Here is a 25260-nt window from a genome sequence, read left to right as displayed (position 1 = left end):
ATCGGTGAACAGATTGCCATTGATGCTCACTGTGATGCAATCATGTCAGAAGCTGGAAAATAATTTTTTCTTGATGACATTATTCAGGTGTTCAAAGCTTTCAAAAATAGTGAAGCAATACTGTATTTTGTGTTTCTGTGCTAGGGAGAAACACCTCCACTTTGTTCTTTATGTATGCCTTGAGAAATGTTTGGCTTGATGATAAAGCAACTCCCATATCTAGGAAAAGTTCCTCTCTTTTTACTGCCTAAATTAGATTTTTTCCAGAGACAGAAAATGAGAGAAGGATGTTAATTGAAAAAAAAAAATATTGACATTTAAAGTGAAGGAAAAAGTAATTCTTATTTAAAAAAATCTAGGTAAATTTGACACTCAGTTGACTTCAGCATGTTTCAGTAAAGCCAGATGGAATTGTAGATTTTGCTTTTCCAATGGAGGTACTGGGGAAACCTATTGCAAAGCTGTAACTGCCTAGATGTTTCCTGAAACTCTGGAGCAAAATTCTGTAACTGTTCAAAAGAAAAGTCCAGCAATTTATCATTTCTAAAGCCATACTGAAGACACGGTAGGCTGGTGGCATTTTCTCTCTCTGTGCACAACTTTGGGGAGCTAAGGGATGCGAGAAATATCCTTTTTGAAATTTTTTCCTGTGTAGCATGTTTCCTTTGATAAAGGAAGTAGCTTTAGAACTCTCGCTGAAAGGCAAAACTGGGAGGGGAAAAAGAGGACAGGCATGAAGAATTTAACACTTTTTTCAAGCAATAAGAAATGCCAACATAAAACAATTTTTCTGTATGTATCTGTTAGTCTAATAAAAGATATTACTTTTCCACAAATCCTGCCTCTAGCATTAAATGTTGACATTAATCTGCTCTCCAAGGAGATAGAATTTAAGGATGTTCTTCAGCAGTACTCCTGGTATGTAGAATATATTCTAGGAGTCAGGATGGATATATTAAATGGTGCTCTGAAATACAGTGGAGAGAGGATTTCTGAGAGAAGGTCAGGGTAAAGCTGTTTGCTACAAGAGGCCATTTGCATTACGAGATAAGATCACAACTTGTTACAAAAGCATCTGAGGAAATGATGTTAAGCCAGCTGCTTGTACAAGTGGGTATTGAGGACCCAGCTGCAAGGTTGAGTTCTGAAGTAGGACAAACGTAGTATAGGAAAAGCTAGTAAAAGATCTGGTAGGTAAGGCCAATAAGAAATGCAAAATCCCAAACAGAAATTTTTGAGAAAACTCAGGATCTGGTTTACACAAATGGAAAAATACAACTGTGTCCTATTGAATGTCAAAGTCAGAAAAGAATGCTGAAGTTTGTATTGGATATTTGTAGTTAAAACTACAATTAGAGAATAAGCAGAGAAATTTGAAAATGCAGTGCTTTTAGAAGACCTCAGTATCACAGTGAATCAATCAAAGATAGTTATTTATAGCACATTTTAAAATATATAGCAAGGAAAAGCTGCATACTGACCTGAATAGAGGGAGAAAAGTGTAACACAGTGAAAGCTAAAACAGCACTGTACAGAACATCATATTTACTACTTAATGATTAGAAAATAACTCTTTAAAGACGATTCAGGAACTTCCCATACTTACTCTGACAGGTGCTAAATGTGCTGAACATAATATGTATAAATTCTTCACTCCAGGTGTGGGAAAAACAAGAAAGAAAAGAAGTATTGTTCAACAAAGATTTATCTGAGATGTTTAGGGCTGGGACTCAAGCACCTACTGGAGTTCTGCTACTAGCAGCTTTCTGGAATTGAAACAAAGCCACAGAAATCAATCAGGCTTCTTCCTCCCAGGTTTCCAAACAGTGCAGGACTACTTGTTTAGCCTGAACAAAATAATGCAATATTTTGATAGGAGAGAAGCAGTTCTACCAGGAAAAAAAATCAAGGAATGAACCGTGTTGTGGCTCAGTAGCAGTGGAGCCTCATAAGGACTTACAGGTTTTGCTGATCACAACCAATCATACTGCAACTATTACAAACACTTATAGAAGCATTAGGCTCATGACTCTCTATAAGACTAAAATCAAAGTGGGTGTTACCTGGTGTAACATAATTCCAGCTTGCAGACAAATAATTGCCTGATATATGAAAATGCCCTCAAACCAAATATAAACCAAATATCTTCTTCCTTACACATGCTTTTGACACCTTACCTTGTCTGCTTGTAGTGTTCATTTCCTAAGCACACTTTCACTGCACTAGCTAGTACAATAAAACATAATTCTTCCTGTCTAAAAATTAACTTTTGCCAAACTGATGCCAGTACTTAGTATCGGGTCCCATTTTTATCAATATGCTGCAGTAGGGCAAACAGCCCATTAAGGAGAAGCTTTTATGACTGGATGTGAATTATATTGCCAGATGATTGTGACACTTTTACAGCTGATACTGTGCTAGCTCATGAACAAAGAGTTTGTGTTCTCTGGTTATCAGTCTGCTGCTTCTCAGTGAGCAATAAAGGGCAGGCTTCCTCTCCACTTCACAGTGGGAGAGGAAGCCTGCCCATTGATTTGTGGTAACATTAACTTTTCTACATCCTTTACACATAATAAATGTTTAACACCACTGTAACTTTAAGCAGGCTGAGTATTAATCTTTGGATTATGAGCATATTATACTATTACTTTTTCCTTGATTTTTCTTTCCATCACAAAATGAAAGCACAGTTGTCATATTAAAGCAGGAATTTCCTCAAATCCTTTGTATTCGATTGGTCTGTCATTGCTCCAGGGAAGCCAACACCTTTGTGTCTGATCACTCTGTCAGTGTCCTGTTATGGTGACTCTCCACTGAGCTGCCCACTGGGTCAGACAATGGTTCCACTGACTTGTTCAGGGACACACACCAACAGCAAAAGAGAGACCCTCTCCCAGGTCTTCGCACTTTAATTCAAGTACTGCCCACTGCTGGCAACTGCCAGAGCCCTTGAAGGACTCACACCAACAGTTTAGGATATAACATTTACTAATACACACACTGTGAATGGAAAATTGTGACAGGTTAAAGTTCAAAGATTGACAGTGACAGTAACTGACTGCAAAAATGTATTCAAAGCAATATCCAGACAAGGCCTAATAATCAATCAAACCTAGCTCAAGAAGATCATTTCGCGAGTATAGAATACAATTATTACAACAGACATTTCTTTGGAGGAGACAGGTTCAGCCCGTCCCCAATCCCAGAAGTTATGATGGAGTCTTCTCTAAATTTTTCCCATTCTTAACTTACTTTTATACTATTTGTTTACATTTAGATGGAGCTTGAGTGGCTCTAGTGATACACACCTTTGTTATTGATAGGTGTAAAATTTTCCCACTTCTCTCTTAAATATATATTCAATGAAATATAAAGTGCATGCCCAGTGAGGGGAGGTCGTACCTTGAAGGTGGGTAACTTTGGGATGGAGGTGTGTGTTAATATTACAGTTAGGTTTTAATGAACCCAGTTCATCCAGGGACAACAATTTCACCATGGTTGCTGGCTCAGCAAAAAGACACCTTCTCCTGTCTCCCCTGGCCATTTATCAGCTGCAAAGGACCACCAAGTTCCCCTCTCTGCGAGGATTACGTCAGAGCCTGACCTCTGTGTCTCCATTCTGCTCCACCCTCCTTTCCCTTTACCATGTGCTTAAATTTGCATGGTGGATATATGGGGAGTCGTGGTGGAATAGGTTTTGGGCATGCCACCCACATTCCTTCCAGGCAGCAGCAACTGTATTTTACCCTATAATTTGCATACTGTTAGAACTTCTGTTCAGAATCTGAATACAACCTCCCAGCTTTTTCTAATTTTACTCCCAGTCATCTTTGCACAGCTGTCATGTGCAGGTCTGTTACTCCATCTTGAACTCTATCAATAAGGGCTGTAGCTCACAATGTTTAATTATCAGACATAAACACCACACCCCATATACAAACTCATGTACTGTAAAAAAAAAGGTTGAATTAAAAAGGTGTAAACCAGAAGTTCCTATTTCCCCAGTAGTACTCTAGAGATTTTCAAATGCACTGGACTGTGCTTCCTCTGGGTTCTGGTTTCTGGGTAATGTAAATGATCTTCAAAGAAAGAAAGTTACTCCATTATGTGCAATGGCCCCAAGAAACCTTTAGCTTCATCAAAAATCTGCTTTATCTAGCAGTGATGACTCACAGGAACGATTTTATTCTTTGAGAGCAGTCCCTTGGTTGGTTAGAAATTAAACATTCTCATTTAGCACGAAATGAAATCTCTAAAGCTTCAATCATACTTGAAGCAAGCAAACTAATCCTTAGAAAGCAATGCTTTTTGAAAGCAGTTTTGATCATCAGCATGATTTGCTGTTCAAAGAAACCCATTTATGCAAAGAAATTAAAATAATGTAACAGCTTCATTCAACAGTTCTGTGATAGTCATTAACATTTTCTTGACTTAAAAACAATTTTGCATCTTTTTCCCTACTTTCTCTAGCCACTGTTTTTCTGGAGTTTTGGAAAAGAAGGCGAGCAGTAATTGCTTATGATTGGGACTTGATAGACTGGGAAGAAGAAGAGGTTTGTATAAAAACATGTACCCCTTAGTCTTTAATACAGAATTATTTGGTTGAAAATGTATGGTTTTATTTTGCATTTATTTTAGGTTCATTCTTTAAATCTTTATAAACTTTGAAATAAGGATTTTTCTCTTCAGATGTTTCATCTGGAATGTAAAGAAACTTTCTCCAGGCCAAACTGTCCTCTTTTTTCAGTTTTGTAAATCTAAATTAATTTGAGAGATTTCAGGGAAGAAATGCACTACTGGAGAAATACATTTTTATTTTGAAACCTGGAAATTCTTGACAGCCCAGGGTACCATGAATCTTGGCAAATGAGCTTTTATCTGTTCTTTTAGTTTGTCACTGAGAGTGTCGATGGAAGGAAAGACCTTTTGAGGCTTGTACCAGCTTCTGAACCTGCAGGTGCTGGTTATCTGAGAGGGAGAGAGGACTTAATTCATTCTGTGTTGAAACAAGAAATCCCCTTAGGGAAGACTAAACTTCAGAAAATAGCCTTAATCTTTTCCTCTCTGGTGGTCACCAGAAAGAAACCACATGCTCTTGGGACTGAGAACTCAGGTCTAAATAGAACTAGAAGGTTCTGTTATGCGGGAGAAAAGCAAGATTCAGTGAGTGTTGAAGAAAAAGTGCTACTCCAGTGGGATTTGGACATATAGGTATTTATAAATCTGCTTTCCTTAGTCTACAGAAGCTCTTGGAGTGATGGTAAAAGGCTGCTGTAGTGGTCTCAGTGGAGGTGAACCTCTACATTGCTACTTTGATGGAAGATTTGGGAGATTTTCTTTTTTATCAATCTTGCCAGCAGAGAAATAGACTTCTTAATAATGGGATTTTTGTCTGTATGAGGCAAAGTAGCTCAGTGAGGCCATGAAATGGTGGAATTGCTGGTAGGATTTTCTTTTAAATAGAAGAAAATAACCCAAGAATGTAACATGAAATAACTTAGGCAACTGGAAATTGATTTCTTTATAACAACAGGAACATTGTTATCTGTGCACATATGCAGTCAGTTCTGGGTGATACTCCAGGACTATCTTCCTATTTATAGGAAATACTCTAATACTGATTCAACTCTTCTGAGATTAGCAGGCTGCTCTTGCCAATGCTAGCAAGTCACAAAGGGATTGAGACCATCCTGCCTGAGGTTCACATGTGGTCAGGATTGGCCTGCAGGGATCATGTCTTCTCATGGCTAGTTGCAAAAAAATCCACTGCTGCTGATGCTGACAGCTAAGAAAAAGCTGCACCAAATTGCAATTTCCAAGTGACAATTATAGCTTTCTCTGTGTCCTTGGAATGAGAAGGAGCCATTAAACAAACAAAATACAAACAAAATACAGTGTGAGACCCTCTTTATGTTTTTCCCAGGAAGCCTGGTCTTGCAGATGTTTATAGTTTGGGATGTTATATATCTTCATCTTTCACCATTTAACCTACCTGGATTTGGGATTATGCTGATTTATAAAGCCATCCACCTGAATCTTCTATGATCATTTCATTTACAAATATTGAATTTCCTGGTAAGGTTGTCCTTATGTGACACTTCACTTTTTTTCTTTTCCTCTTCTTTTTTTTTTTTCCCCCTTTTTTCTTTTTTTAATAAGACATATTTATATTCCCCTTGCAGATTATTTCAGTTTGGCCTGCAGGATGATGTTTGCATGTTGGTAATTTTCAGAGGATACTTGCTCCCTGTTGATGTCAGCTGGTCTTTTATTCTCACACCAGAGATTTTCCAGTAAGCTGTGTCAACAAGACCCCCGTCAGGAGTAGTGGTGATTGTACCTGTTCCACAGCTATTCAGTGCACCTCCTTTCAGTTCTAGAGGGAATCTTATACATCTCTACAGCAGGAGGTAGAAGTTTTTTCAGAAGCAGTGTGCCAGATTGTACCTTTCTCAAATTAGAGGTTAAAGATGCTCATAGGAACTCAGCAGGCTGCTTCTCAAAGATTTTTGTGTCCAGTAATTAGAACATCAGTACCTCATTGGCATTTGAGGCATCACTTCCTCCTTTGTTTGCCATGGCATCCAAAGAGTAGGTGCTGATTGCCTCCCAGAGGTATCTTTTTAGAAGATGCTACAGCCTCCAGTGCCCACACCTAAGCAAGTCCCAGCTTCGGGGTCAGCCCAATGGGCACTGCCTCCTCTGCTTGAGTATCCAGTGCTGCACTTTTCCATTGGAACTGCACTCTCCCCCTGAGAAAGACACAGTTTGGAAGCAGGTGCTCCAGATGGAAGTGTGGAGAAAAAGTGTGGAGATCATTTCCCTGCTCTGTGGTTCAAAGCCCACCTCTTCGCTTTGCAGACTTACTTCTGGGGATGCTATACTTGTACCAGTGATCAAGACTCAAATTTTCAACCTACACATTCTTTTTCTACATCTGGGCTATAAAGGACAATATGCTTGGATTAGGAAGGATGGGACTATTTCAATAATGTACCTGTTGAAGGATTAGAAAATTCTTGGGGGAAAAAGGAGATATTTCGCAAAGAAATTTAGAGTAGCTCTTCTAGAGCACAAATACCTAGTCTAAGGCAATTCACATTACTCCATATTTCATATTCCAGAAATCAATAGGGTTTCTTTTATGAAAAAAGTTGGAATTATCCTTGTATGAGAAATGGGAAGGAAGGAGAACAGTCTGTTTTATGTAGATTGGAAAAGATTCATCCTGTGGAGTTTCATTGAGAAGTTGTATGTCAGTGAGAATTCAATGAGAATTTTGACTCCAGAAGGTGAAAAATTTTCTCCTAAAAGTGCTACTTTCTAGTAAAATCACTGCTAATTAAATTTCTTCTCTGCTTTCCATTCAGTTATCACTAGAAAAAATCAGCTGACTCCTTTTATTCGTTACTTTAAAGACATCAATTAAAGAGTTCTAATTAACATTTTCAATCTCAAGCTTTTGATAATGAAGATTGTTATTTTACTAACAATGTGTGTCTAGCCTTTGCTTCCTTTAATTTCCATTGTCAAATTGAAAAATAATATTTTCTTACAAAGGGAAATGTATTAATTCCTAGCAACAATACACTGAAAAAGCACCATTTATAAGGCTTCCTATCTCTTTGTTACCACCCTCCTGTTCTAAATGAAGAGACGAATAAATGAAACAATGAAGACGATGGAAAGGAGAATTGCACTTGTTCAGATATGCAACGTGAATTCCTCACCACTTTAGATTCTCATCTAGAAAGGAATACAACAACCCCTGCAATGTTCAGGCCTCTCAGTCTGGGGATATGAGCTGAGAGTGTCTTGGCTCCTTCAACCCTACATATCTGGATTTCCTGTTCTTGCAAACCAGGTGCAAGGTGGGAGACATGGAGAGCAACGGCCTCTTGTGTGGACATGCCATAAGAAACCAACTGAATGCAGTTCCTGACACTCCAAGACGAAATCTGGCTGCTGTTGTAGCATACTTTTTCTGTTTCTTCAGTGTCACCTTCTTTGTATCATTAACCTCAGCCAGACACAGTACTGTTTACTTGCCCAGGCATGCTGAGTATCATTAAACAGGTACAAAGTTTCATGCCAGATTTCCAATTTTTTTTTTTTTTTTTTTTGAGAATGTCTAAAAATAGCATTTGCATTGCTTGCATCAGCTGGAGATTATAGGACATGGGTATGATAAGAACTTCCCCACACTGCAGACTGTAAAAAATAATCAAACCTTGTGTCAGAGAGGGGTGCAGAGAAGTAAAGGTTTCTTGTCTATGACAAGCCAGCTGGCAGAGCCCTTGTGCAATCTACAGGGTAAAATTCTCAGGAACCCTGCTTCAGTGCTATCACACTCTGTTGTTTTTCATGCCCCTGGGCACACAGGAATACTACTTACATTGTTCCTTCTGCCAGATTATGGTCTGCTCAGCGTCCTTCAGCTGTGATATGGCAGGAACAGCTTGAGCAAAATATAATAAGAACAAGGTATTACTCTGCCTCCACAGAAACATGCTTAGCCTTTTTGTATAGCTGAGGTAGGGCTGGTTCCCTCAAGCATATAATTAGTTACAGAGGCATTGCAGCTAGGCATACATGCCTCTTCATTTGTTTTTATAACTTGTTACCAGGTTGCTGCCTGAATTTGGAAATTAACTGTGTTGAGAAAGCATCTTCAAAACTTGGAAGGAGGAGAATGAGACATGACTTCTTCCCCCCTTCCTCTGCGGGCAATTTTTAAAAAGGGATGTATGATTTTAGGATATCTCACCTTTATTCACATTCTGAAGACTTGTGTGAGCAGTTAACATTCACCTATTTCAGTGCAGTCATTTAAGGTTTGGGCATTTCAGTCAGTCAGAGTTCAGTTACATGCATGTATACAGGGCTGGAAGTGACTGAAATTCGTAAGCTGGTTCTTGTCTGCTCCCTTGTACCAGGGAGCAGCTCTCCAGTATAGAGTAGAGTACTACAAACAGTGCTCTAATATCTGCCAGCATTTGTGAGAGTCCATCTGCTCAGCCTGGTGTTTTATCTCACCTCTGACAGTGTCCTGGATGCCAGACTGGAACGAGGCGGCACAGGACACGTGGCTCTTGGTGATGTTAGGGCAGAGGGGTAGCACTGCTGCAAGTGTCACCTGCACCAGGGGTGATCCTGTCTTCTGGCAATGATATAAACAGATATCTGTTTATAGCAAAGCTCTCCCCAGGTAATCCCCAGGTTTCATTTCACAAGAGGGTTTTTGATGGCAAAGCAGGCTTTGACATTTCTGCTGCTGAAAGTTGTTCCTGCTAATACTATTGTCCAAGTTAAGAAGTAATTGAGCAGCACTACATGGCATGGATTCTTCTTCAAATGCTGAGAAGTTTTGTTGGTAATGGAAGCGTAACCAAATGCCTAACAATCAGCAATTAGGCTTGGGAAAAGGAGGTTTGGTTGTTGGGTTGTTTTTTTTTTTTTTTCTTAGTTGTGAATTTCCAGTATCAGTAGGATAATGTCAGACTGAAAAATTCTGTGGTATCAATCTTAAAACGATTTGTCTTGCAGCCACATAGTTTTGAAAGAGCATTATTTAGAGGAATAGCTAATTGGAGATTTTGCTAAATACTTTCAGTACTTACTTTTATGGGTACAGTGATTTATTCTAGTTCTCATGACAGAGACCTGATTTCCCAGCTCAGCTTTTACAGTAGCTGTGCCAGCTGCTGAATTCAAAGATATTCCCCAGAACAGTGATCTGATAAAAGATCTGAAGTTTCCTACAGAGCTTTTCCTAGCTGTGCTGTATGTGAACATTATCTGTCTGCTCTTTAGGAGGAAATACGTCCGCAGTTTGAAGCCAAATACTCCAAGAAAGAACGAATGAACCCCATATCCGGGAAGCCAGAGCCTTATCAAGCATTTGCAGATAAATGCAGCAGACTCATCGTTTCTGCATCTGGAATATTTTTTATGGTTTGAGAACTTTTATTTATTTACCAGTTGAAAATGAAAAAAAATGTCATTATCTCTGCTACTAGAGTAGGTAAATATTGGATATGACTGCTTGAAAGTGGAATAAGCTCTATGCATGTTGAAAATCTACATAGCAAATCACTTGAGTTTCTGTCAAGTCCTACACTGGTTCACTCTTCAGTGTGTCTCACAGATAGCTAATTCCTTCCTTCAAGGCTACACCTGTGACACTGTATGTAATGACACATGCCGGAATAGTGACACTATCACATTCAGGCACCAATTCCAGCAGGCTGAATTAGCTCGCTGGTAGCCTTGCCTGCGTAGACAGTGCAGAGCGATCTGGAAAGTTACCATAGGAGAAGCAGTTGTTCTTTGTAAACTTCCCAGAGAACATAAATAGGATGGCTAGAGTGCTTAGTGATGTTAATAAAATCTAGTTTCTCAGTGTATTGAGGAGATGAGGAAAGAGACTTCATATTCCTAGTGCAGTCAAAATGGAGAAACCAATGTTCCTTTGCTAAAATGATGCATTTATCCCTTTAGTTATGCAAAACTAAAAGGAGCAGCAAAATCTCTCCTAACAGAGAGCTGCATGCACTTCTGCAGAAACACGCCCATCCTCTAATTTCAGTGAAGCAGATGTGGGCTGTTATTCACATGACAACAGGTGTGGTAGTGCTGGTCTTGAAAACACAGTGCTGGTCTGGAATCAACAGACTGCCACGGAACTTACTGGGGGTTTTTCAGGAGACAAGAAAATGATAGATGTGTACAGCCTCAGGAGCTGTGGAGAGCCAGGTAGGTGAGCTAACCCAGCAACAGGGCAGAGGACAGTAAGAAACTGATGGCTCCAAAATTGTCCAAAACAATCTAGGTCAAGAAAGGCAAGAGCATTATTGAGATGAACTATGCTCTGGTACATCAGGTGGATGGACACCCTGACTCAGCCCTTGAGGACATGTACTCGAGACTGCAGTCTCTGCTCAGAATTGATGCTACAACTCTGATGTTTTGTGTATTTTCCTCATGTTTTTTTCTTGAAGGATAGCAGTATTTTACCTTATGCAAGCTTAGTCATCAATCTTCTTAGACTAGTGATAGATCTTGCTCAAAGTGCCAGAGAGAGTAGTCTTTCTCTAAATTGCATGTACCACAAATTATTGTCCTCATAACAGCCCTTAAAACAGGACAAAAATTATTTTCGCTGAAGTTATTTTTATTGTTGCCATAGCATGGGCTTCCAGCAAGTTAGAAAGCAACACTTTTTTTGACAATTTAGATAAGAATATATTTAATTACACCTATAACAGGAGATATACACTTACCAAACTTCAAGTTAGAGCAGTTCTCAGCATAGACTCTCACATTATAGTAAATAATACAGCTCAGCTGTTACATGAGGAACATTAAATGACTAAGCAGCCTGGCTCAGCTGTGGCTTTCTCACTCTAACTGTCACATTTGCTGAAAGTTTCATCAGAGAAGAAATCACAAAGGCAATTGAACTGGTTACCTTCTCTAGAAAGAAACTTTCCAGAACTGTAGGAAGAAACAGATGGCTAGAATGGCTTGGCAGGGCTGTTTTTGAGGCAGTGTTTACAAATGGAGACATTTGTGTGTGAAGTGTGAAGTCCATCAGATCACAAAATCCATCCCAAGTATGATACCATCAAGCTGCAACAGCAGTTTGAGACTGGCCTTTGCACATCATGTGCCGATAAGGAAAATTTCTAATTCCCAGAGCTGGCAATACTGTTTCCCACATTAATGCTAAGGAAGAGAAAGAATGCTAAGAAAGAGAACATTTTCAAGAAAATGTTTAAAACTAAAAATTATTTTTTCGGTGATTTTTTTTCATTTTGAGAAATAAAAAGAACTTAACAAGAAGAAAAATCATCATGTTGAAACCTTCCTCTGGAATCAAAAAGAATGCACTTTTAAAGTCTTTAATTTCATTTAATTTTGAGAGTTTCAGGGAGAAAGTAACTCCTGTTGCACTGGAAGTTTTCAGGTTCTTCTCTCTCATTTTTTTTTCCTTTAGATCTGTGTGGTGATTGCTGCTGTTTTTGGCATTGTTATTTACCGTGTTGTGACTGTCAGCACTTTTGCTGCCTTTAAGTGGGCTTTAATCAGGAATAACTCTCAGGTTGCAACTACAGGGACTGCAGTGTGCATCAACTTTTGCATCATCATGCTACTGAATGTGGTGAGTAAAAGTAGCATATCCAAAGTTATACCTAAAACACCAGAGTAGTAGGTATCTCAGTCAGCAGGCAACCAAATACTTTCATTCCCTTTTTGAGCAGGAGTGGAGTATCTTGCTAAGCCACACATGAAATTATTGTTTATGGACATCATTCACTATTTATATAAAGTGCAATTCCAAACCCAAAATATTATGTAAAGTATGTTTGAATATTCCGAAAATATTTTAGGGAGACATGATAATACCCCTGCTTTATCCTCTCCCACTTCTTTCCCTTTAATATGTATGCAGTTTTCAGTACACTTCATTAATACTCTTCTTTTTAATTGTGTTTTGTTGGTTTTTTTTAAAATATAGTGACAAAGCTAAATTCTTATTTACACTATTTTCAGTAATTCCAATTTCAGCTGTCATGGTAGTTTTCCAGTGAGGATATGCAAATACAGACACAATGTCCATAAGCAGAACTCTCTTCAGCTGAAAGCTTCACAAGGCTTGAGCAGATGTGATTTGTTCCAGAGCTGCCCAAAGCCTTTGCAGCATGCACCAGAGACATGGCCTGGGTGCACTGCAGTGGGGCTGCCTGATGGCAGGTGTTGTTGTGGCTGGTTTGGAACCAGACTTGGGACAAAGACAAAAATGGAATTTCTATGTGGCAACAGTCCCAGTAAGAGAGTAGATGGGGAATGAGTTCCCTCCTTCCACTGAGATGGTGATACTCCTGTATATTGCTCTGATAGCAATGTGTCTGCTCTTTGCTGCTCTTGGCAAGATGTGTATGGCCTTTCACTGTCAGGTTTAGTCAACTGACATTATAAAAATGCCTTTTAGGGGAAGGAGGGTTTAGCTACAAACCAGACAGGCACTGGAGCCGGAGTGTATCTCTGCCTACACAATAGCAAGCATCTTCTGCAAACAGCTTGTTAGGCTTCACTCCAGGAGATATGCTGATTTACTTCCTAGGGAAAAGATGAGATGTTATTTCAGGTCTGCTCATTTCCAAGGCTGTCTTAGAGACTTCTTTCTTTCCTATGCAATATCCAAGCATTTCCATAACCTAAAAATTCTTTTTGATGGGTCTTTTTTTATATGGCAGGAAATTCCAAGAGTCTTTGCTGCAGGACTTTGCTTCTTCCTTTGAAGAAGGAAGAAGGCAAGACTGGATTAGTGACTAAGACAGTCTATCCAGAACTGTTGTTTTTCCTATGTTTTCCCTTAGGTGGGACTATAGGCTGAGAAAGGACAGAAAGGAGGAAGCTGGTTTTCTGTCTGAGATTGTACTGAGAGCTCTCTTTTTTATGCTATTTTTATTTTATTGGGTTTTTTCTCTAGGTTTTAGGGATTTTTTTATTCTACCTAGAGCACACAATAAGCATAAAAGAAAAAAATTTTTATATATATATGCCAGTGCAACATCCATTTTCAAGCTCTCAGTGTAAGTCATTGTATATGCAGTGAAGCGGCAAAAAAGAAACACTACACAAATGAAATTTTTTCATTCCCAAAGCATTTAACAGCTCTGAGATTTTTATTTTAAATAATGGAAGATTGCTTGAAGGTGCCTTTTGAGAAACTTTGTTTTATTTCTTAAAATTATCACATAAATGGAGCACTGCAAATATGGGTTTCTCTAGCCTCATACTCATCACCATTCAAAAAACACCACAACCTTAGATCTGGATATAGCTCATGGAAGAAAAAGATCCACAAATATGAAACTGCAGGAGTTTTTCAAAGGAAGGTTTTAGGAGCATAATCCCTTGCTTCCCATGATGGATTAATGTAGTTTACTGAAGGGCAATCGTGGGATTTCTTTTGGGAGAAGAAAAATCCCCAGAAGCAATTCAGGTAGTAGAATCCTGCATGAACTGTGACTCAAGAAAAGTGTCAGAAGAGCAAGAAAAGATACAGTAATAAAAGCAGAATGGACCAAGGTGTGCATAGCAGTAGAGAATTCACTGCTAGAAGCCTTGAAAACCAGCAGTGATTCTGATACAAGTTGACAGCCTCTCAAAGCATCAGGGGAAAGGTCTAGACCACAAGTAAATTCCAGACCAGACGTTCTGAGCACACAACAAAACAAAATGACCCTCAAGAATAATGTCTCCCAGATAATCTAGCAGCCTGACCTGGAAACAATCACTAGCTTTACCTAGGTTATGTAAAACTGTTAATTCCAGTAATATTGCCCTTGGAAAATAAGAACAGTGAACAGAATATGATCCCAAACAGGGCCCCTTGAGTGTAGTAGTGATAAACGACAGTAGCAGACAATTAGATCCAAACATTGCTAACAGAATCTCTAACACAGTCTTACTGTTCCAAATGGAATAGCAACAAATTGAAATTTTAATAAACCCTTCTGTAGAGCAGTGAACATTTGTAAAAAACCACACTCCCTGGTGGGATCAGAATATAAATGACCCAGACATTTAGCACATTTACAGTTGCCCTTAAGAGATGCTTTTAAACCCAGAAGAAACTACCTTTTTCATTACTTGAAACAAAACCATTTACTCCAAAGGCAGTGGAAAGCTATTCTAAGCATGAAGTGGTTGTTAACATGGATGAGAGATTTCAGGATGACTTCAGCTCTTAAGCAGGCAGTTTGATCTGTAAACAATACATAACTCAATTTAAGCAAGAGATTCTAAGGATAACTGCTAATAAAAATAAACTTTGCTGATATGCACTGTAGGAGTAAGTAAATACTTGAGCCTGAAATATGAGAGCATTGTATTTCTGCAGGCATCAGTGAGAGTTAAGGGCATTTAGCAATTTGCAGGAACAGGCTCCAGACTAATTTAAAGCAAATGGAAATCATTGTATTACTTTACTCTCATACTGATGGTGTTGGTGATGTAGGTAATAGGTTCAAAACTCCTTTGCACATACTGATTGTGAAAACCCTCCAAGTTAGTTTTGTCATCTTAACAAAGTTTGGAGTCTCCTGGAGAGTTTGAGAGCATGGTACCTGAAAGTGAGGAAAGTACCACCTAGGATTTAGAAAAATGGCACTGGCTCAGAGTAAGAAGTGTCTGGTGGTGGGGATTACTGGAGATTTTCTCTGAAGTAACCCTGTCCCCCCTGTGTCTTTTCTCTCAGCACCAAAGTGCCAAGCAAAACCAAAAAGCCCCAAATAACCATCATATCCAACATACCATAGCATGCTCTTCTAGGGTGATTTTTTTCCTTGTGAGGTGAATGTTCCATAAGTAACTAAAACAAAAAAATCTCAGTCATGCTGTTGTTTCTGCTTTTCTTTTTGGAAAAGTTCTCTCATCCTTTTTCACTCTGTATATAAAATAGGGACAATGACAGCATTTCTTCTCCATATATCATACATGAGCATTAGATATAAAAACTTTACTTTTCATTGTTTGATTATATCACTGCTGTATTATTATGTAGTTTTAGAACATCACAGAAATCATCTGCGTGTCAGATTTCACATGTTCTCTCCCTAGAAAGCAGTTCTACATTTTTGAGCTGGCCATGTAACTAAGAGGCTGTTTGTTCTCTGTTACAGCTGTATGAAAAAGTTGCTCTTTTCCTGACAAATTTAGGTAAGTAATGTTAAATATAAAATCGAATAATATTGTAATGATTTATTGGTCCATACACCATGATAAAATTCAAAATGTTTGCATAAATATGAAAAATCTTAACTAATTTGCAATCTATAGGAATTAATGTTTTTCTTAAGTTTCTAATAAGAAAGTGGTGGCAACAATAATCCACCTTTGTTCTTGTTTCAACCCTCTACCATCTAACAATGTAAATAAATTGTTTACTAAAAGTACATGTAAAATTTTTACCTTGGAGGAAAAGGCATGAGTTTTCAGACAGACTTAGCACTCACAACCTCCAGAGTCTGTAAACATGGAAAAGGGGAGTCGCTTCTGGAAAACAAATCAATAACTTGAAACTAAGGTGCTGATTGCCTATCAAATATTTGCCTTTAAGAAGGGCAGTAAGGAGGAAAAATGACTAGGTGAATCATCAACTCTACCTACACCTGAACTATATGATGATCTAAATTTCAGTGATCTTTTCTGCTCACTTGCAAAGGCAGACTTTATGCTAGAGCAAGGAAACCTGTTTTCTAAGGAGAGCATCCACTGTCAATGGGGTAGCAACAGGCTGTGATTCATATATCCATGGCTGAGACAGGATCTGTGGAGATCCTGATATATTTGGAAGATTGCAGTAGTTGGTGGCCATTGGCAAGGGCTCCTTAGTGTCAAGAAGCCTGAAATGAAACTCTGGCTGAAGGCTTATTAAGCAAACCATATTATTGAATATATACCAGTGGTTTGAGGTTATTTTGAGCTCCTGGAAACCTGTGTACATTGATGATGCTCAGTAAATTATTTTGGACCAGATAGGCAGATTTTGATGCTTTGATGCTCAAAGGAAACAACTGACTTTGGCTATTCGCAGGGCTTTTCTACATCCCAGAAGTCATTGGTAAAGTGTTCAAAACATATCTGTGTACAATAGAATTTTACTATTTTGTTTCTTAGTAAACTGAGAGTCCTCATTTGTATGCTGTAATTTTAAAATATTTTTGCTATCCTGTATCCATGGAGAAGATACCTGCTAGCTACAGTTGAGAAATACGACTTTCAAGTTTGTGAATTGTACAAGCTATGTCCTGACAGCCTGGGGACAGACAGTAAGATACATTCTAGAGACCTTGAAGCTTGATTACTTTCTGTTAGGTTGTCATCAGGGTAGGTCTGCTTTTTGCAGAAAGCACTTGTATGAAAATTCAGCAGATCAAGTTTTTCCAATCCTGTTCAGACGGTTTTGTAATTTTTATTCTGGTGGCCTAAAGAACTGATTTGATCCGTATTATCTTCATCAGTGTAAGAAGCTCAAAGAAGGACTCGCAGCAAAACAACACTGAGGACACTGAGGATGTCCTTCTTCATCTTTTACAAGACCTTTTTCAGAACTCACATCTGTGCTCCTCCGGAGCATCACCATTGTCTTTGATGGGCATGTGAGCAAAGCTTCAGCTGCAGCAGTCTTGTTATAGTCAGACTTGTCCTTTCTGCAGAGTGGCATCTATGCCCAATGAAAGGGCAGCTCTAAGTAAAGAGAATCAAGTTTATTGCTTTTTTTTTTACTTCTAGTACTTTACTGGAGGCTGTTTTGGAAGCAGTATGTGATTACTATCATTATGATACTCAGAATCACCATTAGCAACTCCACTTCTCTGATTACTCCCGTTCACAGCAATGGTCAGCTAACAACAAGTTCCTGACAGCTGGAAAGTAGTTCCAGAATATGGAACCGGTGTGTTGGCATGGACATTGTTTTGTTAACTTCTGTCTTGGTATTTCTTGAGATGGAGAATAAGGGAACAGTACCCAAAGGCAAGAATATGTGTTCCTCTTCCCTGTTTGCCTTAGCCCATCCACTGAGAAATATTTGTTCTTGGATTTCTGTGACAAGATCCCTGGGACAAGGAAGGAGAGTCATGCAGTGGCACTCCACTGATATATGTGAGCAAATCCATGAAACAGAATTACCAGGAGGATTTTCTTCAGTTCAGTGTGACATCTCTAAAAAAAAGGCATTTAAATAGCTTTGGTGGAGTGGCAATGTCATTGTGGTAGCATACAGAAAAGGAAACAAAACCCCAACCCTGTAAAGACCACTTAAATACAGGTGGGATGTTTAATATACACATTACCTCGACCACTTTGTTACAGTCTCAGGGGAACATACATATGTATGCAGGCACCAGAATAGATTTCTATGTCTCTACAAGATCACTTGCTGAGTGCTGCTTCTGGAAACAATTTCCTCTGCCGGGTTATATTTTGAAAACAGCAGGCTAATTTAAAAATATATTGCCAGCTCTTACAGGTGTGTGCAGCCTTTGTGCCAAGGGAAATTGATATTCTGAATAAGCCTCTGAAACTCTGGTCATTTTCTTCACAGAGCAGCCTCGTACCGAATCGGAGTGGGAGAACAGCTTCACTCTGAAAATGTTTCTTTTTCAGTTTGTCAATCTGAACAGCTCTACCTTTTATATAGCATTCTTCCTTGGAAGGTAGGATTGATGTCTGCACACTCATATGTGCAAAATGAAGTAGAGAGAAGAAATAAAATTGTTTGTAATGAAACAAAATGGACCATATTATCACACATATCAAAATGCAAATTCCAGCAGAACAGATTGCAGTTTTATACTCCTTTCAAAAGCCCAGAAACAGATGCAGTTTTCATTTCCTATCACCACATGGTCTCAATATTAACTTAACAATTTCACTATTGGAAACAGATGCATCTCACAATATTGTACATACAGGTCATTTCACTCTGGTTTTATGTGTGTTATTTGTACAGATAAATGTAGGATAGGATAGGATAGGATAGGATAGTTCAATTGGAAGGGACCTGCTCTGATTACATGATCTGAATTGTTAAGAGTGAGTTATGAGCTATCATTTGGGGGGATTCCACATATATATTTATTATAGATATTATATTTTTATTTTATATTTTATATGCATGTATTTTTGTGTATTTATGTATCTATCTAAATATATATTATTTGTATATCTCTTTCTGTCAGTCTCCTAAAAAAAGACCTTTTTAGTGAGTAGAAGAATCCATTAGTATGGATTATTTACATGTGGGAAAAACTTTGGGGGAAAACACGGGAGAATAGTTAGAAAATTATGATTTTTACTGAAAACTAAAATTTTCACTGATTTCACAGGAAGGCAGACATCACAGAGCGTTTTGTGTTGTAAGGAAATGGACTGACAGTTGAGAGCCATTTTCCAAACAGACATGAGTATTTTCAGTCAGATTTTCCCTCTGCTCTGCCTATGTTGAATATCCAACAGCAGAGTATTGGTATTGAAATAAAACTGAAGTAAAAATATCTGTAGTCCTTCATGAGGATTATTCCAGGAATACCCATAAAACTTTTTGCAGCATAACATCTTTTATAGTTATACCATCACATTAAGATAATACCAGATTAAAATAAGAGCGTGAGCTTTCTTGTACTGCTGTGAACAGACTGCTTACACAACACGGTTGATCTATATTCCTGTGTTAAAGATTTACAGGACACCCTGGTGCCTACTTAAGGCTGATAAACCGGTGGAGGCTGGAAGAGGTGAGTGTCCCATAACTGCACGCTGATTTAGCTGCTGCCCACAATGCCATGGATGCAAGCAGAGGCAGACACGTAAATCTGCCTAGGCAGTTCTGAGTGTGTTATTGGGTCTTCAGTTGCTGTCTAATCCCCACTATTGACACTACCATCTGCTATAAAAGCATCTACATATTGAGATATATATATATATATGTATATATGTATTTCCTTTTCAATGCTAGCAGCTCTAGTGTTTGCGTCACATTCAAACAGTGGTATCAGATGGTTTAAAGATTCCTCACACTGGAAATATTTTATCCTTGGAATGAATCAAAATCAAACATGAATCTGACAACTTTTTGCTTCAAAAAAAGTCCTTTCTTCTCAGCTTTTCTAGCCTTGCAGACCAGAGAGCTAAAATAATAAAGTAACAAATTAAAAATCCAGACACATAAAATGTATGTGAAATTTGACCAAAACAACTGAAAAACTTCCCAAACAAGCTACTGGCATAATGTCTCATGTCTATAAAATCAAATTAATATGAAAAGCAATGAGAGTTTGGCTTTGCAAATTACTCAAGGACCAATTCAATTTTATTTATTTTTTTAATGAATATATTCAGAATTCAAAGCCCATTTGAGAATTATAGGAGGTGAACAGCAGCAGTTTCTGGACCAGTCATTTACTTTCCAGTGCTGCTATGTGCACACTGAAATCCCGTGGTTTCTTTCCTGCTTCACAGATGAATAATTGAAACAAGTTTGCAGATAAATGACAAATGGTAAGTGGAAAATGCCTGCCAGCTTGAATTTTCAAACACATCTGGATACATAAATATTTTAATGGTTAATAAAGGCCATTCAAATATTAGCAAAACAAACAAAAGGATTTGAATTTTAATAAAACCATCTTAATTTTGTAGAGAATTCTGTTCATTTAAGGGAAGAATACTTGATAAATGGGCCCACAGAATTTTGCTTAACATCCCTCCAAAGTCTGTCTGGGGCTGAGCTGACCTAGAAACTTGCTGGTGTCAAAGGAAAACAGTTCTGGTCGTCCTTCCTCACCCTGAGGCTTGCTCCTTTCTCTTCCTCTGCATTGGCTCTCACCTGTCCAACCCTGTGAGGAGCCTATTCGGTTCCTTGTATCAGCAGTAAACTTCCTTTTGCTGGCTGAATTAGTGGGCTGATTAATTTCACAGAGGGATCAGAGAACATGGAAAGAAACTCATCTTTCTGCAGGAGAAGAGATGGAAGGAGAAGAGAGCCAGGTTTGTGAGGAAAGTGCAACAATGAGGTGTTACAGGTTGGGCAAGTTGCTGGTGGAAGCTACTCTTAGTAGTCTCTGTTTAGCTTTTCTCAGAGAAAAAAAAAAGAGTCTAATAATAATAATTTTTAAAAATAGTCTAATAGAAAAGTCTTAAATTTATTGACTGTATCTGCCAGGTCTTATTAGAACTAACCTGCTGTAGAATACCATGTCCAGATATCCCTCCAATACCCCTCTCTTCACCTGTCAAATTTTGCCAAGTCTAAGACATTTAGTAACACTAATCCAGTGCCCATGGACATACTCAGACCCCAGTTACATATTATTGATGTTATGGTTGTAACATTGCTGCTACTTCATTGATACTGCACCCACCTCTCTCAGGGTATATTCACTCATGCTACCGATTCCAAAAAACAGAAGGATGATGATTTAGTAATAATGACAGAGAAGTAAAAAAAAAAAAAAAAAACAAACAAACAAACCCCCCCCCCCAAAAAAAAACACCTACCAGAACCCACCCCCCCAAAACAAGAAACAACAAAAAAACCAACCCAGTCACCCAGTCATCCCAATAATGCTAAATTAGGTCAGCAGAACCTCAGCAGTGATCCATTTTCTGAGAGCTGGATAATGAATCATGTGTAAGAAATTAATGTAAGAAATTAATGTCTTATTTTATTCCAGGTCATAATTATTTTGTCTCCCTAAAAGTTAGAGAGAAATAATTCCAGTTCTGTGACAGTGACTTTTTTTGACTTATCTGTAATACCCAAGATTTTAAAATACAGTTTGAACTACACTGTTTGGAACTGCAAAGCCAATTGTACAAAGTGCTTTTTGAGGGTTGAAACCATTTGATCCCTTTGTTCTTTTTACAATATCAGATTAAAAATTACCTAAATTTGTACTATCTGAAGATGTCTCCCAAAAGCGGCACCACAGCTTCAGGGTCTGGAGCCACTGCTAAAGCAAGCAAGCACTCAGCAAGAAACGCTAAGAATTGTTGTTCAGCAGTGAGATTTTTAGTTCTTCGAGAACAGCTTTGCATGGTCTACTCAGTCATAGATGTTACATAGTACTCAACTAATAGTTCTAGGTCTATCCTCTAAGCATAAACTGGTTTATGCGCAGCCAGGAGAAATTTTCTCTTCATTCTTTGACTTGATGCACAGCCACCCTCCCCAAAAACAATTCAAATCAATGGAGAAACTTGGTGGCCTTTGCCTCTGCCCTGCCCACAGCTGCACAGCATGTTAGAAGCACTGCTGTGAAAACTGCATTGGTTTCAGCTGACTCTGACCTCTGCAGAGAATTAGGTGATAAGCTTAAATTGCTGACAGTATGATACAGTGTCATCTGTTCCCATGAGGTTACACTTCCTTAAAAAATAAGGAAAATTAATTTAATTCCCTTTTAGTAAATGATCCAGTATCATTTATAGCATTTAATAAATGTTTTAAAACTCAGCATAATTCCTATTTAACATTCTGTTTATTTTTTTTTTCCTGTAGTGCCACCCTAGTGGATGCCTTATTGATCTCTGTATGCAAATGGGTATTATAATGGTGTTAAAGCAGACATGGAATAATTTCATGGAATTGGGATATCCGTAAGTGAATATAATACCTGTGCTTCTATAGGTCACAGAATGCTAAGTTTATGTTCTCCTTATCATCAGTTTATAAAAACAAGATGCAGCAGCCGTTACAACAGAAAATCACCCCCAAGGATGCAGAACTCCAGACATAAAGATGATGCCTGAGGCTTTTTTCCATGTTGGACATAGTTTGGAAAAGTGAAAGTGTAATATAAATATTAACAAATAAGTAATACATGGGAAGTACTTAATTTTGTTAAATTGTATTCTGTGTTCTAAAACTCCTTTAAAGTAACTGTGTGACCATTATGTTGCTTACATGAAAAATATTATATGTATCATTTCTTAGCTATACTAGTAAGTTCTAAATTCTATTTTTGTTGGGTGATAAAAGATGCCTGAAAGAGCAGATATGAGCTGGAAAAAATGCACTGCTGGCACATGCACTCTGAAAGAGAGAAAAATGTACTGACTGGTATGTAGACAGGTTCCCATGTGATCGTCAAGGTAACATGAAGCTGTGCCCTAGCTAAAAGGTTGGCAATTACTCATTTCCTATTGGTTCATTCTTTATTGATTAGTATTTAATGAGCATGTTTAATATGATTTATGTAGGTTTAATATTATCAGCGTTGTTGATGCTAGAGTGAGTGTGGATGGTCATCAAGGGAAATTAGCAAGAGTCAAAATCTAAGAGAGAGCTGACATTGTCAGAAAGTTTGCCCTTGCAAAGTTCAGAGAGATTTGCTATTTCTCCATCTTTCCTGGGCCTAGCACTTCTTGCCAGTATTTTGCAGCTGTTAGGGCTGCAGGGATTAGTTGGGATGGGCAGGAGGGAACAGTAGCAGCAGTATTGATCCTTCCCTTTCCACTCCCTACCACTTTTGCCAGTTTTCATTAGAACTCTCTGCTTTCTATTAATACAGATTTTGAAACTTAACAAAGAGATTGTTTAAGAACAAGTGGTTTAATAGGAGTAAACTGCTTTAGATGAAATTAATCACTTCAGAGTCACAAGGAAAACCACAACATAAAAGACAGAGTCACAACATTGTGAAATGCTTCAACTTATTCTGATGAGAGATGTGTTTGCTCTCCAGTCCCTTCAGTTCACTTTCTAGCCCTGAAATGCTGCAAGAAGGTGCATTTCTTTTTTGCGTGCAAAACACCTTTCTGCTAAGAGCTTGATAACCAACCCAATGTGGATGGCCAGAGGACTTGACTTGGAGGCAACCCTGCAATCTGAGCCTGAATTCGGTTGAACTGCACTCAATTTCAGCTACACTTCTTTAAGGAAGACAGGAAAAGCTGTAATCTTTCTGATAAATTACGTAATTGAAAAAATAATCTCTAAGATTCAAGAAAACAAGTAGCTGTCCAAATCCTTATGCAAATCAAATTACGATTTGCAGTCACTTGGCACCGTTCACAGACCAGACCAGGCCACTGTGAGGGCAAGTGAAGCATTGTCAGGAAAAGGACTGAATTATTTGGGTGATCTATCACTTTTTTCTTACTGAGACAAAGTGGCCAACCACAACTTCAGAGAAAACCTGTCATTGTGGTTCGGGCTTTTTTTTCTCTCTACAATAACTCTTAACTGGTGTCCTTTGTAGGCCAAATCAGTGCAACTCCCTGAAAAGGTGTTTAGCTCAGATGTGAGAATTCATTTCACTTTTGGCTCACTGCCTTTCTCAGTGGTCTCACACATGCATTTCTTTGGGAGCAGCATCTTCCCTCCATGTCCAGTACAGGTTCCCCATTTCTTGAGGTGGAGGTGGCTCCTATGTCAGCCACCCATCTCTCAGCCACCATGGTAATTCAGACATTTCTTTCTGCCTCTTTCTCCTCTCAATATTTGGCTGCAGATACCATTTTCAGGGTTGCCTTTTCCCTTCCAGGGTTGCCCAGAGGCTGTTACCCTGCACGCTGTAGAGCCATGCAGAGATGCCAGGTCACGCACAGAGGAAAGAATCAAGGAGCATTAGCACTCTTATTTACTGAGTTCAGCTATCTCCACACAGCACTGCATTCTGCCACATAAACAAACCCTGAAGTGAATTGGCATTCTGTGCAGAGAAAAATAAGTAAATAAATAATGAAGATATGTCAAAATGCTTTCACCATTTTAACAACATATAGGCTGGGATTACAGCTCATCAGCTGCATCTGTTTTCATACCTATTATGCTGTGTCATCATCCACATGTATTACCAATGCTCTATTTTCCTGTACATCGGGAAATGAATTTTGTAGGATATGCTGTGCCCACTTAACATCTTCCAATTTTGTGATAAATAGCCATTCATATTCTTTACTTTGTTTCTTTTATTTAATTTGAAATGTAGGCTAATTCAAAACTGGTGGACCAGGAGAAAACTACGGCAAGAGTATGGCACACAGGGAAAAACAAGCTTCCCACAGTGGGAAAAGGACTATAATCTGCAGCCTATGAATGCTTATGGACTCTTTGATGAATACCTAGAAATGAGTATGAATATAACCTTCATTCTCTCTCTTTCACTATAGTTTGATGCTGTTGGTTTTTTTGTTGATATGAGCTGGTGAATTCTTTTAATTATCACTATATGAAGCTAAGGAGACTGCAAAAAGGTTTTCATTCTCACAGGTCAGGTGAAGAATGGGAATCAGTTTTTAAGAACCAAACCAATGTAGTTAAGCATGCTGCTGATAGTTTGCTAACCTCCAGTCTATGAAACACTTCCCATTCTGGATTTGTTTTTCCAAACCAGAGCCCAGTTCTTTGTGTGCATACATTTCTGAAGAAATTTGCTGTTCTTTTCTAAAGAAAGCGGTCTTGTGTTTTTTCTTTGAAGTTCATGGTACAGACCAGCATGCTTGTTTATGCTTAAAATCCTCCCTCATTTACTACCTCACATTTGCAAAAAAGGCACTGCTCTATCCAGAGGAGAGAGGAGAATAACTGCTCAAAAAAGGATATTAAAAAACCATGAAATTTTGCCCTATGTGACTGAACTGCATATGTCATGATTGCTTTTTTCTTTTCTCCCTCACACAATTATTTTCAAATTAATGGGAAATCTGATACTCTGAAAACCTACCTCTAGAAACTTAAAC

General features: G+C 38.4%; 1 protein-coding gene across 1 annotated transcript in view; it reads left to right on the top strand.

Annotated features, from left to right (window-relative positions):
- Window positions 1–25260, top strand: part of ANO4 (anoctamin 4) — a 117224-nt gene that overhangs the window by 81591 nt on the left and 10373 nt on the right. The window contains exons 15-22 of the mRNA XM_041474407.1: window positions 4471–4553; window positions 9814–9954; window positions 11999–12163; window positions 15693–15729; window positions 18119–18230; window positions 19253–19310; window positions 22076–22173; window positions 24510–24652. Of these exons, the coding sequence (XP_041330341.1) occupies window positions 4471–4553; window positions 9814–9954; window positions 11999–12163; window positions 15693–15729; window positions 18119–18230; window positions 19253–19310; window positions 22076–22173; window positions 24510–24652 (837 nt within the window). The remainder of the gene's footprint in view (window positions 1–4470; window positions 4554–9813; window positions 9955–11998; window positions 12164–15692; window positions 15730–18118; window positions 18231–19252; window positions 19311–22075; window positions 22174–24509; window positions 24653–25260) is intronic.

Source organism: Pyrgilauda ruficollis, unplaced genomic scaffold, assembly GCF_017590135.1.
Source record: "Pyrgilauda ruficollis isolate IOZ18807 unplaced genomic scaffold, ASM1759013v1 scaffold32, whole genome shotgun sequence".
Lineage (NCBI taxonomy): Eukaryota > Metazoa > Chordata > Aves > Passeriformes > Passeridae > Pyrgilauda > Pyrgilauda ruficollis.
The sequence above is the reverse complement of the archived record's forward strand: the minus strand, read 5'-3'. Positions and strand labels throughout refer to the sequence as shown.